The sequence below is a fragment of the Meriones unguiculatus genome, chromosome 21 (genome assembly GCF_030254825.1).
Source record: "Meriones unguiculatus strain TT.TT164.6M chromosome 21, Bangor_MerUng_6.1, whole genome shotgun sequence".
Classification (NCBI taxonomy): Eukaryota; Metazoa; Chordata; class Mammalia; order Rodentia; family Muridae; genus Meriones; species Meriones unguiculatus.
The window spans coordinates 19,049,829-19,067,507 of record NC_083368.1 but is presented as its reverse complement, the minus strand read 5'-3'; the positions used below and the strand labels follow the sequence as shown (position 1 = coordinate 19,067,507).

The 17,679-nt window shown below is 42.6% G+C and overlaps 1 protein-coding gene across 5 annotated transcripts in view; it reads right to left on the bottom strand.

The window, feature by feature from the left end:
- Positions 1-17,679, bottom strand: part of Reln (reelin) — a 439,480-nt gene that overhangs the window by 38,652 nt on the left and 383,149 nt on the right. For all 5 annotated transcript variants that reach the window (XM_060373778.1, XM_060373779.1, XM_060373782.1 and 2 more), the window contains exons 46-49: positions 16,596-16,764; positions 7,340-7,480; positions 5,968-6,145; positions 1,551-1,744 (exon numbers count right to left, since the gene is read on the bottom strand). In XM_060373778.1, the coding sequence (XP_060229761.1) occupies positions 1,551-1,744; positions 5,968-6,145; positions 7,340-7,480; positions 16,596-16,764 (682 nt within the window). The remainder of the gene's footprint in view (positions 1-1,550; positions 1,745-5,967; positions 6,146-7,339; positions 7,481-16,595; positions 16,765-17,679) is intronic.

The following is a 17,679-nucleotide window of genomic DNA, read 5'->3' as shown; positions in this document are numbered from 1 at the left end:
CCAAGCTACCTGCTCAGCCTGTGCTGCTCTTCTATGTCTTTTCCAGCATAGTAGGCTGCATGGTGGACAGGGAGCAACGAGGCTGCATGTAATCGGGGTTCCAACCACTTCAGTCACTTTGTGCATTCTTTGGACCGTGAAGGATGAGTGAGTGTTGACATCGGGGAAGGAGAAATGTAGTCTGTGAATCCCATACCCTCAATGGTGTTGTTACTGGGTGCTTGGAGTCCAGCAGCTTTGAGGCAAAGTTTACTTCTCCATATCTCTCGATATGCCTGTCTCCCTTTAAAAACTGTTACTATTGCGTGTGGTTTGTGTGGTGTGTGTGCTCATGTGCAGGTGTGAGAATGTTCTTGTTCATGCATGCATGTGTGGAGGCCAGAGGAAGACATCAGGTGTCATGCTCTAGCATTCTCTGCCTCATTCTCTTGAGGCAGGGACATTTCAGTTAGTTTACCCTTCTCTTTTATTTTATTCTTTGGGATTTTCACATGACATATATCCATCACATTCATCCCCCTCCTCTAATTCTTCCCCTCTCCCTTTGGACCCAACTTCACATTCTGTTTCCTTTCCCAAATGAAAGAGTGCCTGCAGTAGTTTGTGTTGGCTGACAACTGGTCATGGAGTCTGCCGAGGTGTGTTGGATACAGCATTAAAGAGAACTATTGTTCCCTCCCCCGGAAGGTATGAGGTGGATTTTGTGCCCACTTCCCCTCCTCCACGCTGGGATTTTGTCTGGGTTAAGCCTGAGCAGGTCTCGCGCGTTCTGCTTGTCTGTGTGAGTTCATACGTGCATCTGTCCTGATGCGCCCGGAAAACCCCGTCGCCTTGGAGTCACACACTGCCTCTGGGTTTTACAACTCTTCTGCCCCATCTTTTCCATGGATTTCTGAGGCTTGAGGGGAGGAGGGTAACTCCCGATCCAGCTTTTATCCTTTTCCTTCTGTTGTTGAGATGTACAGGCTGGTCTTCAATGTACCATCTCCAGCGATCCCTCTACCTCAGCCAAAACAGGACAAAGGCTCCACTACACCCAGTCTCGCTTTCACTTTTCCAATTGTCTATATTGAATGCTTTTGGTCTTTCTAGAATATTTTTAAACGTCCATATATGATGGCATTAGGGCTTTTAAGGAAGGAGTTAATGGGTTCTAGGCACCTTAAGAATATTCCCACTTTACTATTTTCATGTATATGCTGTGTAGAAATGTTGCAAGCAAATGTTTGTGTTTCTCCAAATGCTTTTGAAATTATCATATAGTCAGCCTCTATGCTTTATGTACTAAGTTTTATTTACTGTTGGCTTTATCATCTAGTAATTAATCTTATTCTGGCATGTGAAATTGAATTGTTCTGCAAATAAAAACTCTGATTAGCAATTGTGTTCCCCAGAAATCTCCCCCTGCTTCTTTCTGTCTCAGGGGTGTCCTTTATTGATAAGTAAGCTGTAGGTCCCCTCAGTCCCTGAAGGCTGGTCACTGGTAGCCTTACCAAGCTTTTTTTTTTCCCCTCAACATCCTAGTTATTGGCATTAAAGCAGATACAAACCCAGGTTTGCTGTATTGGTCATAGAAAATCTCCATCAGCAAGTTCCAGGTGATGCCTCCGTTGATAGAGTACTCCAGCAGGACCCCTTGGTTGCGGTTGCTCGGTGGAATGAGGCATCCATACATGAAGTAAAACTGGATAAACTCAGCACTGGTGAGGTTCAGATCCACGGTGACTAACAATCGGCTACAGCCCTAAGGAGAACAGGCAGGACAGGACAAATGTGCCAATAAGGAATATTGATCTCAGATCTTGCAGATTACAGTTTTTCTCTAGCTTTGTCTTTTTTTTTTAAGTATCTTTTTTATTTTTTTTAAAGATTTATTTATTATCATTTATACTCTGCCTCCATATGTGCCTGCAGGCCAGAAGAGGACACCAGATCTCACTATAGATGGTTGTGAGCCACCATGTGATTGCTGGGAATTGAACTCGGGGCCTTTGGAAAGAACAGCCATTGCTCTTAACCTCTGAGCCATCTCTCCAGCCCTCTTTTTTTTTTTTTTTTGTAATGCGAGGTTCATTGTATTGTGTTATTACCTCTCTTACATTAGCTGCTAGCATGGTGCCCAGCTCGTGTTAGTTGAGTGTTAGTTGAGCCTTCAAATTTCAGCATTTGAGATTCAGTGTTTGTCTCATATACTTACATTATGTCATATATTGTAAGGAGGTTTCACGTTAATATATATTTTTATAAGCAAAGTAAAAGCTGAAACTAAAGTAACTATCCAAAGTTTTTATTAATATATATTTAATTATTAGTTAGCATTTGCTAAAAAGCAACAGTTATTAGTGAAGTAACATTTTGACATAACTACTTTTAAAAATTTTATTTACATGTGTGTGAATGTTTGTGTGAGAGTAAGTTTTGAATCCTCTGGAACTGGAGTTACTGACAGTTGTGACCCACCATGTGGGTGCTGGGAATTGAACTTAGGCCCATGGAAGAGCAGCAAGTGCTCTTAACCTCTGAGCCATCTCTCCAGCCCCCAGACATAACTATTTTTTTAAAAGTGTATATTTTTCTTTTTAAAAATTTTATATTTATTATTTATTATATTTTATTCACTTTGAATCCTGGTTGTGGCCCCCTCTCTTGTCTCCTCCCAATCCCACCCCCATCCTCTTCTCCCCCTATCGCCCTCCCCTAGTGTATTGATAGGGCTGTTCTTCCAACCCTTCTATGTGACCCTAGACTATCAGGTCTCATCAGGAAAACTGCATTGTCTCTTCTGTGGCCTGGCATGGTTGAACCTTCCAGGCGGAGGTGATCAGAGAACCTGCCACTGAGTTCATGCCAGAGACAGCCCCTGCTCCCCTTACTAGGGTATCCACTTGGAGACTGAGTCTATGGGCTACATCTGAGCAGGGGTTTTAGGTCCTCTCCAAGTATTATCTTTGGTTAGGGTATCAGTCCCTGCAGGATCCCCAAGGGTCCAGTTTTTTTGTTTGTTTTGTTTTGTTTTGTTTTGTTTTGCTTTTTGGCTCTGTTGGTCTCTTGTTGGAGCTCCTATGCCCCCCAGGTCTTTCTATCACCCCTTCTTTCATAAGATTCCCTGTACTCTGCCCAAAGTTTGGCTATGAGTCTTAGCCTCTGCTTTGATACCTCAATCAGCAGAATCTGGAAACAACCTAGATGTCCTCGATGGAGGGATGGATACAGAAATTGTGGTACATCTACACAATGGAATACTCCTCAGCTATTAAAACAAGGAAATCGTGAAATTTGCAGGCAAATGGTGGGAACTAGAAAAGATCATCCTGAGTGAGGTAACCCAGAAGCAGAAAGACACATGGTATGTCCTCACTTATAAGTGGTTATTATGTATATAATATAGGATAAACATACTGAAATCTATACTCCTAAAGAAGCTAAACAACAAGGAAGACCCTAGGGAAAATGTTCAATCCTCATTCAGAAGGACAAATGCGATACACATTGGAAGCAGGAGAAGACAGACAACAGGACAGGTGCCTACCAGACATAACTATTTTTAACAGGAAAATTTTAAATGAGAATTTTAAATTTTATTACTGAGAAAAGTATATAATTTAATTATAATGAGATCGTAGCAATGCCCTTTAAAATATTTTAAAATTTATTTATATAAATCTGTGTGTATGCCTGTGATTGTTTTCTGTGAGTGTATGTGCACATGGGTGCATGGGGTTACATGTTCACACATGTGCACATGCATATACATACATGTTCACAGGCATGTAGAGGTCAGGGCTTGATGGTGGGTATCTTCCTCTATTACTTTCCACCTTACTGTTGCACAGGTCTCTCGCTGAGCCTGGAGTTCACTGATTAGACTTGCTGGCCAATGAGCTCTGGACATCTGGCTGTTTCTTCCTCCCTCCCCCAACACACCACTATGCCCTGCACTAGGGTAACACAGGCTACCATGCCTGATTTTTACATGGATATTAGGGATCCGAGTCTTTATGTAAAGCAGGCACTTACTGACTGAGCCATCTCTCCCCACCCCCAAATACCATTTATTTAAATAGTCATAGCTAATTTAATGTCATTTATATTAATTATCAATTAATCTTGATAGGTAGCTATTTGTTAGTTGAACATATGTGGAAATCTGGGCTACTCTCACTTCTACCTGAGGTAGAAGAGTTTCTTGAATATACGTATAGTCTCAGTGTTGTCGATTATGAAAAATAATTATGATATATACTTTGCTATTCCTGGGTAAAATATTGGATATAAATAATATATGAATACTTCATTAACACAAATATAAACTCTTTGATAGAGCACAGTTAATAAAAGAATTGAGTGTGAATTGGTTATTTTTTAAAAATTAATTTGCCTATCTAATCATGATACTAGAGAGATTATGCTTTAAAAAAAGGCAAAATTTGGCAGCAAAATAAAATGATTATAATGTTTTCCAAAGGAAAACTTTCCAATATTGCTTCTGCCACTCACAAAATAATATGCTATAAATACAAATGTTCAGTAATTACTGACAAGTTACTCTTTCTGGAATGATTTATAAAAGGATTAGTTGTCGCTAATACATTCAAGACAGGCTGAAGCTCATTTCCAAGATTTTTGACTTTATTTTTTTATCCCAAATGTGTTGTGAGCTCAAGCATTTTCAATTAGAGTCTCGTCCAGATGGAGCCCTGCCCCCGCCCCCCACTGTACAGATGCCCCTTTCTCAGGATGGAAATCTATTTATGTCCTTTAAAAACGTGTTCTTAAACATCCCCTGTGCTGACACAAGCTGCGTCTTTAAATGGTCTCAAGTTTCTGGTCGGAAAATCCTAGAAACGTTCATCGCTATCCGATTTGTGTGACTGTCTTTTTTTTTTTCTTTCCATTTTTTATTTTAATTTTTATTAATTACAGTTTATTCACTTTGTATCCCCTTGTGGCTCCCCCTTCCCTTTCAATCCCTTCCTCCTTCCTTCTTTTCCACACATGCCCCTCTCCAAGTCCACTGATAGGGGAGGTCTTCCTCTCCTTCCTTCTGATCCTAGTCTATCAGGTCTCATCAGGAGTGGCTGCATTGTCTTCCTTTGTGACCTGGTAAGGCTGCTCCCCTCTCAGGGGGAGGTGATCAAAGAGCAGGCCAATCAGTTCATGTCAGAGACAGTCCTTGTTCCCATTACTATGGAACCCACTTGGACACTGAACTGCCATGGGCTACATCTGTGCAGGGTTCTTAGGTTATCTCCATCAATGGTCCTGGGTTGGAGTATCAGTCTCAGAAAAGACCCCTGTGCCCAGATTTTTTGGTTCTGTTGCTCTCCTTGTGGAGCTCCTGTCCTCTCCAGGTCTTATTATTTCCTACTTCTTTCACAAAATTCCCTGTACTCTGCCCAAAGTTTGGCCATAAGTCTCAGCATCTGCTTTGATACCCTGCAGGGTAGAGCCTTTCAGAGGCTCTCTGTGGCAGGCTCCTGTACTGTTCCCTGTTTTCTCCTTCAGTTTGTAGCAGCTTTATTCATAATAGCCAGAACCTAGAAACAACCCAGATGCCCCTCAACTGAGGAATGGATACAGAAATTGTGGTCTATCTACACAATGGAATATTATGCAGCAATAAAAAAACTAAGAAATCATGAAATTTGCAGGTAAATGGTGGGAACTGGAAAAGATCATCCTAAGTGAGGTATCCCAGAAGCAAAAAGATATACAGGGTATATACTCACTCATAAGTGGATATTAGATATATAATATAGGATAAATATACTAAAATCTGTACACATAAAGAAACTAATAAAGAAGGAGGACTCTGGCTAAATGCTCAAACCCCATACAGAAAGGCAAAGAAGATGGACATCAGAAGTGACTGTCTCTTGATTGGCTGGTTAAACATCGGAAGGGACTGAGGGACTTGTGCGGAGCTTAGAGTGTGGGGAACCAAGGAACCGTTTGCCAGGTTCTTACCCCGCTGAAGTGGAGAGCCAGCCCGGAAGCCACAGCCCCACACACAGTGCTCAACTTTCCACCGTTCACAGTCAGCCAGTTCTGGTTGGAGGGAGCGCGGTTGAAGTTGTCTTTGAGCTGCGTAGGGAGGGAGACTTCAGGCTCATCGCAGTACAGGCCTCCCCACTGCTCGTCGCAGCTGGGTGTGGGAAAAAGGAAAAGCACAGTCAAAGGCAAAGAAAGCCCTAAGTGTTCCCATGTCAAGGAAGCCAATTTTCCTAGTCTAGGATCATGAGAGGTTACGGCTCTGCACTGAGTCGCAGGGCTCTGCCAAAGATCGCCTGCCCTCCTTAACAATGCCTGAGATTAGAGACAGGCTGCTAACCAACCTCCTCCAGGCTTTCCTCAGTACTGACTAGTGGTTGCAGGTGGAGGAAAAGAGACAGCTTGAAACAGTGTACTGAAGTCCTGACTCAGGTGAACAGCCCTGGACAGCCTGTAGGACTGCAGCTGCCAAACCCAACTGCTGGGTGATAGCAATATATGAAATTGCTCTTTTTAACGGAAACTTCCGGCCAGTTAGGAGCCAGGTGGGTGTGTGCTAAACAGGAGACAATGCTTCAAATAACCGCTGCCGCGCCTGAGTTCTTAGCTCTCTGTTCAGGACAGGACTGGGAGGCTTCCCAGGGCCCTTCAGAGTTGTCCTGGATATGGGATACAGCCATTAAGCAGGGCCAGATTTCCCAAGTGTGTGGAGATTAGTGGAGGGAGCATATGAACTCTCTCTAAACGATCACGTGCTAACCAATCAAACAGCACACTCTTAGAAAGCGAAGCTCAAAGGCTGCGGTTACGTGTGTGTACACGCACGCACGCGCGCACGCACGCACATCCATCCAAATGCTTTAAACGCAGATTCTCCCAGAGATGCTAAAGATCTATGAGAATGATATAGCGGGTTCTGTGTCAAATATGCGTGCTAAATCGACCAGACATGCTTATACTTTATTTTGCAAACAACAGGAGCATTATCCACTAAGCCCCCAATAAATGCATTCACTTACTTCTCTCCAGACTTTGAATGTGATATATTATTTTGGGTGAGAATATACTGAATTCCTGAAACCTTTCTTTATCAAGGCACAGACACAGAAGAAAAATGAATACAGCCAATTATCCAGCTTCCTCCTGACAGGGTAGCTGTTCTTCCGGTGCCGGTCACTCAGTAAGAATGTAGTTGTAACTGTCACCAGTTCCACTGTTAGCTCAACATTCTATTTCAGGACAGTGCAAAAGCTGAGGGGACTTGGGAGTGAGGAAGAAGCCAGTTTTAGAGACCCCCAGGATGCAGTGTGAATCAAGCTCTTTAGACGGAAGAAACGTTCCCACTTACACACAGCTTCCCTGGACACACCTCCCGTGGCCACTGCACATGTCTAGACAGCCGTCGCCGATATAGACATTATCTATTGCCCACGTCTGCTGCTTGTCGAAAGGCGCTGGTTGATGCCAGCGGAAACGCGTGGCTTGAGACCTTGGGAGAAGACGAGATTTACGATGAAGAAGGCAGTGGAAAAGAAAGTGTATCCCAGTCAGCTCGAAGAGCAAAGCACAAAAGCGCACACTCCCAGTCCTGGTTTGAAAACAACATTCGTTATTGCGAGATCCCATACAAACCTCCGGTTAACAGAACTAAGCCGAACAAATAGATTCAGCACGCATTTTGCCCCAGGGATCGTCCTGGGTTCTGTAAGGGAAGAGTATATCAGAGGCTAAAATCTAATCCTAAAGCCGGAGGCCTCAAGGGAACAATAAAGGCCTGCGTTTTGCATGGAAACCATTGTGCAGAGACTCAGGGCCGTAAGCGGGAGGATGCCTGTCCTTGAGCAGCTGTAACCCTTCTGCCTTTAACTTGAGGACAGAATGTGCGATGAGTTTCATGCTCCCCCTCCCCCTCCCTCCCCCCCCCCCCCCCCCCCCGCTCTCTAGGGCAAGATGCTTTTGTGTAGTGGCACATGCATCCACCTCACTCGGCATCCCTGAGGAATTTTCCTGATAACCGTAAAACAGAGAGAGCAATGAGGCCCAAGATGATTGCCTGGAGAGGGGATAATAAATAAGGTCAGGCTTCTTTTACGTTGATTAAAAAAGTGAGATAAGTAAAAGTAGCTCAGAAGTTCTCCACCCCAGAAGCAGAGGTATCCCTCCTCTTCCACAGCGGGGAGAGCAGCTTGTTAGGCACCACAGACACACACATTCAGAGGCGCTAGGTGGCAGTAAAATCCAGACAATACCCAGGACCCATGCAAACATGAAAAACTTGAAGAGGAAATAATTTGCGTTCATTTGAACCATTGTTATTTTATACTAACAGACTTAATGTTTTGATTGGAGACTGTCCATTTCAGGAAGGGAAAAAGATGAAATAACAGCAAGAGTCATATTTTCTAATTGAAAATACATAGAATTTATTCAATAATAAAAATAATTAAAAAAAGAAGAACAAGGCTAGAATGAAGATTTTCATCCTGGGAAACGGCTTAGTCCAAACATCCTGGGAAACGGCTTAGTTCAAACTTGCCCCGAGCATCCTGGCCCAAACTGATTTCTCCACCACTCTTGCTCTCCAGCTCCCAGCAGAAGCATCTCTGCTCAGATCTTTCCCTTCACTTCTTACTGCAATGACTTCAAGCCCCAAACAGCTCTCCCTGGACCATGAGCTGGGCCTGAGTGGTTCCTTCTTCTGGCCACCTTTTCAGGGAGACACAGTTTCCTTCCTGGCACATTTAGCCATAAGGCAGCACGTGGGGAAGATCCCCTTTGCTGTACCACTGATGGTACCGTACAGGGACAGAGACTGATATTCAGGGGCCACGGTTTTCACAGGGGCAATGCTGTCTTGGTGACTCCCCTCCCCTGCTGGTGCTCTGCAGCTCGGTGGCTCTGCTCTTCTAAATGACTTGGCTCATTACTATTTCTGTTTCTATACAGAAACATCTGTAACACAGTGGAACACCACATTTTTATAGCTCACAACCATGCATTCGGATATGCGGCCAACCTGCACATATTCATTACGTCTTTTGTTTCTGACTACACATTTTCTGGAAGGCAGGAAATAATTGTTTTGTGTCCTCAGCACTTAGAGATAATAACAAGTAGTAAACTTTCCCTGTTCCCCAATATCATATACGTCTTTCACCCAAGCCCTTGTCGCCTTATGGACTGTCCACTTTTAAGCAGTTTCTTTTGTTAGATTGTTCTCCCTATTTGCCATCTCATTGTCTGTAGCACTTATAACTGGGATTTCATAAACATCTTCTGAAAGAATATTAAGCTGACAGCAATAAAGATTCCTAGCAAAAGCAAATAAAAGCCTCCTTGCAGGGTGGATGAAGAGGAAGTGGGGTCACGTGCAGGGACAGTAGTTTGATGGCTGTCAGAGGAGAAGAGCTGGGAGGTGGCACGGGCTGCCTAGCAGGTGGTGGCTTTTTGATCACTGGTTTTGTTCAGTCACAGTCTGGGCAGCCTCCGAACAGGAGATTTAAGAGCCAGATGAATTGCTGGAGGTGACAGCCTTTGTGGCAACTTCCAACCCGGCCTTTTTCAGTCTGTGCCACTCTCTCGAGTTCCACAGAAAAAGAATCAGTAGGGGACCCTGTGAAGACTGTACTAAAACTAGAGTTAGCCAATGGGTCTAAAGATAAGTGAGTGCTCTAATTTGTACTCTGGCACCAGTGAGTTCTATGTTCATGATGAGCAAGTAAATGTTTAGACACAATAAGGAGGTCAAATATGACAATTTCTAAGCCCCTTTGAAATGAAATGGTTTTAAATTCTTAGGAAGAGCGATATCTGGTAATCACATGCTCATAGGCAAAGGCACATGTATTATCTGTTATTATTTTATAGGAAGAAGAGGAAGAAGAGGAGGAAGAGGAGGAGGGGAGGAGGAGGAGGAGGAGGAGGAGGAGGAGGAAGAGGAGGAGGAAGCACTTTCATCAAAGGAAAAAAGGGCAGTAACAGTTCAGAATGGGAATAAGAAAGTAGAATGCAACTTCTAAGCCTTTCCAGTAAAACAACTTATTCCCAGGCCTGCCTGGCCTCACTGTGAGAGGGGCCAAATCACTTAAGTCTACATGCTGACACTTTCCCATCTGTAAAGCCCAGAAAATGCTGCTTCCTGACTCACAGGGGTGTTGTGAAAATTAATTAGTTCATGTTTACCGAGACCTACGAGCGCTCTGGCGCATCCCTCGGCAGGTGTCATTGCTCATCCTGAAGGTCCCTTGTAATGATGGCCGCTACCAGCTGCTGCTTCTCAGAGTCAGAGGAAAAAGGGCCCCAGAGCAAATTTCTTATTTTTACATACCCTTGAACTCTCTCCTTTTGATCATTTTCTAAATTTATACCGTTTCCTCCCCATCAACATGCTGAAGGTGCTTCAAAAGTGTAGGCTAGTAAATATCCACCGCTAAAGCTTACTATGTTCCTACAGGCGACACATTTCCTGTTCATGGCCACACTATGCACTTCCCCCGTGATGTGGCCACACCTTTCTAACAGGTTTTAGTACATAATTCATACTCTTAGATTCTGCAGAACGACTGACTCCATTTACCATGAAGACTTCCTTGTCGTCATCATGATAAGAACTTTGAAAGAAGCCAAAGCCAGCCCTTTCAGTGTTTCTGCTCTTGTCTTACCAGACATCACTTTTGCTCTCAAAGAGATACACAGAGTACCCAAGCTGAGTGTTAACTTGCTGATGAAGATGGCAAGCGAGGGGCAGTGACCCAAGCCACACACCACTTCACGAAGACACCTGTGTGGTAAGGCAAGGATCACTTGACTTATCAGAGTATTAGTATACACTCTCTGTCCAGCCTACAAAGAGGAGCAACAGAGCCAGAAGTTAAAGGAGGCTTAAGAGACATTTTCACCAATTATCCTGATTTGGATACTGACTTGCAAAATCTTTATGACACGCTTTGTGAGATGAGGAAATCTGAGTCATGAAGAGTGAGAAGATTCTGAACTAGAAATTGCCATCTTCAGCTGTGATAATTGCAGCACAGCTTTTCTTAAATGTTCTGCTCTTCTAGCGACATGCACTGAAATATTTGCACTTGAAAGGCTACGATGTCTCGAATTTGCTTCAAAGTAGCATGGGGTTAGGAGAAAGTGAGGCTACTTCCGGACCAATGTTGGTAGTGCAGGGAGACCAACCAATCAGTACCTGGGATTCTGGGATATGATTTTCTTTAATGTTGTATATTTGCCTTTTAAATAAGTAGAATATAAGCCAACAAAAATCCCTTCAAAAGCACAGGAAATTTTAATTTCAGAATTAAAAATAAAAGGGAATGGGTCTCATTTTAAAGCAAAATAACTTTAAAAATCAACTGTGCTAAAAAAAATCACAGAAAGCAATGATAAAAACTATAATGTTTTGAATAAATCCACAGAGGGCCTCAATCCACTGGACCAGTTATTGGATATATGGCATTTCTGATAGTTTACAACTTATCTTTCCAATGGAAGATGATTATATTTAGCTGTGAACGCAATCTTAATAATTCACATATATGTATATATGTGTATACACATATGTATATATGTATGGTAGTAAGTTGGCACTCCATATGGCTCAGAGACAGCTGTGCCTCTACTATAGAACACATGGACATAGGTTTAACCTGTTTAACATGAATGCCAAAGTAGCAATGTATTTAGTAAGGGGGATTCAGCGGTACTGTGGCTTATATAACATCCCTATGTTTTGTGGACCCAAGGAACTATCAACAAACAGTAGAACCACAGCAGTGACACTCCAAGTATCAAATAACACAGGAAAAGACGACATGTAAGACATCTCTGGCTAGTTTTAAGATTTGGAGTAGGCTGTTCAGTTATATGAATGCTTGCAAATGAAGCCTCTAGAAAGATAACGTTGTACTGGAATAACCATGGACAGAAATAAGGGGTATCCAGGCAGCTGTAAGAATAACTCTTTAGCAAAATGAACTAACTCATGACTCTTTTAGATATTTACAGTTAAATGCTAAGCTTACTGGTTTGGTTCTGTTTTCTTCACTGGTTGTTTGTGGTGATGTCACTGAAGAGCAGCCTTCCTTTCTAGACTTATTTTGCTTTTGCCCTCTCACCACCATCTCTGTCCTTCCATATACTTGTTCTTTCTTGTGCTTCTCGTTTTTTCCTTTTAACTTCCCACAGATTTTTAATCGCTTCCCTTCTGTGGCTAAAGCACCCAGCTTCCAACGTGTGTGTTGTAGTTAATCTTTAAAGAGGATGGCACCAGCTGGGCTATTAGGGCCAGTAGGAATGGATCACTTTCAAGTTGACTTAAAATAGCCAAGTCTCACCTGAGCCGTCCTGTGGCCACTCCCCTCTGCCCTTTCTCAGTGGATTTGAGTTACCTGCCCTTCCAGTGACTCCCTGCTTCTCAGGTGACACTTCAAGAACCCAGGCCACTTGAACTAGCTGCTATTTTTAAGTCTGGTTGGTAATGCAGAGGAAGGCAGATTCAGTCGGGGGGGGGGTATGTAATGGATTTTTGACATTATCCTGCCTTTCCTTCAGATTTTCCATGTCACTCAGCATTCTATTCTATTTTCTAGGACAAAATCTCATAGGCAAGTAATAAGGGCACATTATTGATACAGTGGTAAGGCCATGGGCTCTTTGGCCAGACAAACTATTTCTAGTAGCGCTGAAACTTTTCTAGTAGCTCTGATACTAACAATTGTAAAACAGCAAACAAACAAACCAATCCTGTGGAATGTTTTTGAAACATTTTTCTTTTCCGTGGCTGCTGTCACTGATCTTTTCTTGCACGGCAATCACATTTTTACTTGACAACTGACTCTTACTGCTTCCTTTGTGAGCCATTTCCACTCATCTTTTATGGACTGTGGATTTAGTTACAACATCGTCACTAGACTTGAAACTTCAGACTTGGGCGTCTTCTCATGCAATAGAGTGTGTGTGTGTGTGTGTGTGTGTGAGAGAGAGAGAGAGAGAGAGAGATGAATGAAGGCCAGATAACTTTCCTTGGAGTCCTCAAGCCTGTTTTTTTGAAACAGGGTCTATCATTGGCTTGGAGTTTGCTAAGTAGGCTGGAATGAGTGTCCAGTGAATCTAGAAATTCAAATCTTCTTGTCTCCAGCCCCAGGGCTGAGATTACAATGCTGTGCTTTCATGTCTGGCTTCCTTTCCTTGGTTCTGAGGATCAAACTCAGGTCCCATGACTGCAAAGCAGGACTTATCTCCCCAGCTGCATTTTCATGAATCTTGTTCTCTTGCCTTGCTTGAGACCTCTTTGTAAATAAATCCAGTTCCACCAGTCACCTCCTCCCATGTCTTTATGCTTTAAACAACAACTCTAAAGCTCAAGCCCAGGCAGCCCTGTCTTGTTCACCTGGATCCTGTGATTTACAATGTTCTTCCCTTTACCCACGGAATTCTTCAAAGCGAGAGCCCATCTTTACCCAAAACTTTAACTCTGACTTTCAGTTCTACATCTATGGCACTTTAGACTGTCCCCCAGTAATGTTTTAACTTATAAATAGCATGAGTCATTTTCAGTTCCTCTGATAGGTTATATGCTCTGCGGAGAAAGAAGACAGTGTTAGGCCATTACTATCGGCTCACTCTCCTGAGGCTACATGAATGCTTTTCATTTGTTTTGATTTTATGGATGGGTTTCCAGCGAGATCTAACGTAACCAATGTATAGGGCAGGGAATGAAGATGAAAAACTACACCAGTGCCTTAGGTTTTAAGACACAATGCCTGGATACATGGCTCCTGGAGCAGAAGCCATCTTCAACGCCGTCCTTTCCCTCGGTGTACAGAGTCCTCTTCATCATCAGGCTCACCAGGGGTATAGTCTTCAATGCTCTTTATGTCCTTTATGTCCACTGAGAACACTTGAATCCACACTGCCCTCTCAGCCTGTTCCACCCACTCTTCTCTCTGAGGCTCTTTCCTCTTACTCCCTATAATTGTTTCTCTAGTTAGAATAAGCTTTTTGAACTCAGATCTCACTATACCTCCTTATTCCTTCACACTCTAATGGACTTGTTAGCATTCCTATAAGAAAGCCCCATATTTAATACACCCTGCTCTTCATGGTTTGATACCATCTTGCTTTCTTTTCTTTCTTTCTTTCTTTCTTTCTTTCTTTCTTTCTTTCTTTCTTTCTTTCTTTCTTTCTTTTCTTTCTAAACACAAACCCAACAACTTCCTGCTGACATAGGGCATTATCCTTCCCCGGGACACCCTTGTCCTTACTCTTTACCCAGTTAACTTTCAGATCTTACCTAAGTTACTCCCTTCTCAAGAAAGTATCCTCTGGCCTTCCCGACCAAGTCATATTTCCTTGTGATATCTGATCTTAGAATAGCCTGGTCCAGTATTCTATCGCATCACAGCTAAACTGTATGGTTAGTTCTGAGTGCTGCTGATCTCCGGTGAATACCTCTGGCTTCTATTCAACTGAAAGATCTTTGAGAGATAGGGATCAACACAGCATGTACTAAAGCCTTGTAAACAATTAAGTACTTAGAAGTATTTTTTTTTTTTTTTAATATATGACTGAATGGGTGAACAATTGCCACTGGTGACCATTGGCAATTTGTGGGCAATCATTTTCCATTTACTCCTATTACCAACAGTACTTAGACCCTCCATAGCTGTATCATAAGCAGGTAGAAAAGCTCCAATTGCCCTGTGGTCACCGTCACTCCTAGCACTTACTTAGCATGCATCTGTAAGCTGTCAACGCCTGGTTTGTTTATAGCAAAAAGCTAAAAACTGAAACAGCAAATACAGCAAAGAGCTACAAACTCAGGTCAGGCAGGCCGCACAGACCCTTCGGCGCACTCCCTTCGGCACACTCCCATCAGTTAGCTTAACTACTTGTCTGTTTGTCTGTCTGCCTGCCTGTCTACTGACCAACCTGTCTCTGATGAGGATCAAAGTAAGGGCCTTTTGCATGGTGAACACAGGTGTTCTACCACCAACAGTTTAACTGAAGACAGGGAAGAGCACATTTAAAAAGTCACGGGACTGAGAACAGAGGCAGGAAAGAGAGTGTGTCTGAGACAGTGCTCTGAGACCGGCACATGCTTCTTTGGCATATGGCAAAGCACGCAAACAAGCGGGTCTGGCTTGCACGTTTCTTTCTGAATTACTCAGAGGGGTATGTTGTGAGGCAGAGTCACCTTTAAGGCCCATTGTACAACATGAGCCCTGGGGGGTAATAGAGCAAACAAACTGTATTTTCAATATGGTAACAGGAGAAAATGAATGCTTATCAGAGTTTTCATGTATCATTTGAAAGGGTCAAAATTCTTGTTGTGTGCAAGAGACAATTAAAAGATAAATTAAAATATGAGGAATAATTACTTTTCTTCAGCAGATATCTCAAGGGTATAATGACTAGGTGAAGTAAATCTTAGAATGTCACTTATTTGCAAAATGCTGCCAAGTAGTTGGGTAATAATTCATAGAACTCATAAAGACTTAAATGGAGTTTTTTTTTGTTACTTATTAAGATCACCTTAATAATTCATGTACGACAATACCTTTAATGAGCAACAAAATCTCACGTATCTCATTTAAACTTGGCAGCTCTGCTCATAGTTAGTATAGTCTCCTGCCTCTGGGCCAGCAACTGTAGAGCAGCCGTGGGCTATTAGACGCAGAAACCATTCCATTTATGATAATCCAAGAAAAGTTCTGTCTTAGATGAATAGTGGGATTTTATGGTCGTCTGCTAGGAGGATTTATTCATTCTTCATGTAGGGAGGCAACAGGACAATAACGAGCCAAAAGTATAACTCATCTCATACTCCATGCGGCTGGCTTTGGTTCCCTGTTAATGGCAGCAGCTGATCAGCTTTCCTCCCGGGGCACAGGAATGGCAGCGATTCTAAGGCTTTCCTAGGCTTAGCCTCACTTTAGATGGTGAAGGAATCCTAGAACACCATTCCCCCGGGAAGAGTCGGTTCTCGACTTTCCTCACACAGAAGTGTAAATTCACACCGGTACTTCACTCCAGCCAAGTCATTTCCCCCTGGTGTAGTGGGTTAAGCACTGACAGATGTCTTTCACAGAAGGCCTTTCTCCAGGTGATAAATTCCAAAGCAATACTCAAAATAAAATTTGAGAGGCAGAGGCTTTAGGAAACATGTATTTGCTATATCCATTTATATGAGACCAACAAACACTGTATTGACAGTGACTTAAATGGCAGAAAACAATTCCATTTAAATCTTTTTTGTATCCAATGGTCTTGTTTTAAATGGCTGGTTCTCGGCATCTATAAATTAAGTTGGAGAAGCTGTTTTGTTGCAGCCAGTGTTTTCTTTTCTTTTCTTTTCTTTTTGCCAATGTTTTCTTGTATAAGCCATCATTCAAAAAAAAAAATATTAGCATTAAAAGTCAGGGAAATCCCTAATTTAGGGAAAAATAGAACAACTTCACCATAAAAGCTGATTTGCTCCTTTCTTACGAGGTTAGCCTTAGTTTATACAAAAATAAGCAACACATCATCATGCAGTTAAACTTTGTCCCGCTGAGACCCGACACACACTGGGGTGAAAGCAGCAGAAGCAGCAGTACCTGGTGTAAGGAGGGAGGGGCAGAGTGATTCTGGTCCACTTGTTGAAAGTATCTGACACCAGGATCCGCTGCAGGTGGTAGCGACTGCACTCCACGTTGGTAGGAAGGCAGTCCCTCACCAACGGGTGCCACGACAGCCCGAGGTCCACTGAGTATTCCAGTTCAATGGCTGAAAACAGGAAGTAGGAGTCTCAATGTGAGCACAGGCCTGCAGACCCACAGTAACTTACTGTGTATACTCAGGTTTGAAACGTGATGGAAGTTTAATTTCTCCCCCGGGGTTTATGCTTCTGACATTGAAATATTTTTCAGTTTTGTTTTTCTTTCTGTATATTATTGCTATCTGTCTGCCTGCCTGCCTGCCTGTCTGTTTATAGTTCTGACAGTCCTGGAACTCACTACATAGACTGGGCTGGCCTTGAACTCAGAGATCTGACTGCTGGGATTAAAGGCATACACCACAATGCCTGACCATTATTGCTAATTTTAATAAATAATATTAAATTACAACTCCTTTTAAGGAAATATGATCAAGTGAGATAGTTACTTTTCCTGAATCACTCATTACAACGAGAAACTTTTAGAAGAATTACAACAAGGACATTATTGCCTCCTACACTGCCAAGAATAAAAAGGCAGCAATGCATTTTATAGTACATACAGTGGACTTTCGTCCTGGTCACTTGTTACCCTGTCTTATCCTTCCTTCTCCCACTGAAACTCTTCTCAACAAGTCCCCCTCTTACTCTGTCTTTTTTGTCAATAATATATTTGATGATTTCTTTTTAAATAGTAAAAAGTTTGAGCAGTAGTTTAAACTTTTTAATGGCCTCTATTTGTATGTTTGTGTGGATGTCTGTGTGTCTGGGTGAGTACCCACAAAAGCCAAAAGAAGGCGTCAGATCAGAGTTACAGGCAGTTGTGAACACCCAATGTAGGTGCCAGGAACCAGACTCCAGTCCTCTAGAAGAGCAGCAAGTGCTGTTAACCACTAAGCCATCTCTCCAGCCCTTCAAATTTTGACCATCCTACAAAAATTCTGGTCAATTCTGCCAATTTTGCTCTTTTTATAGATGACACTCCT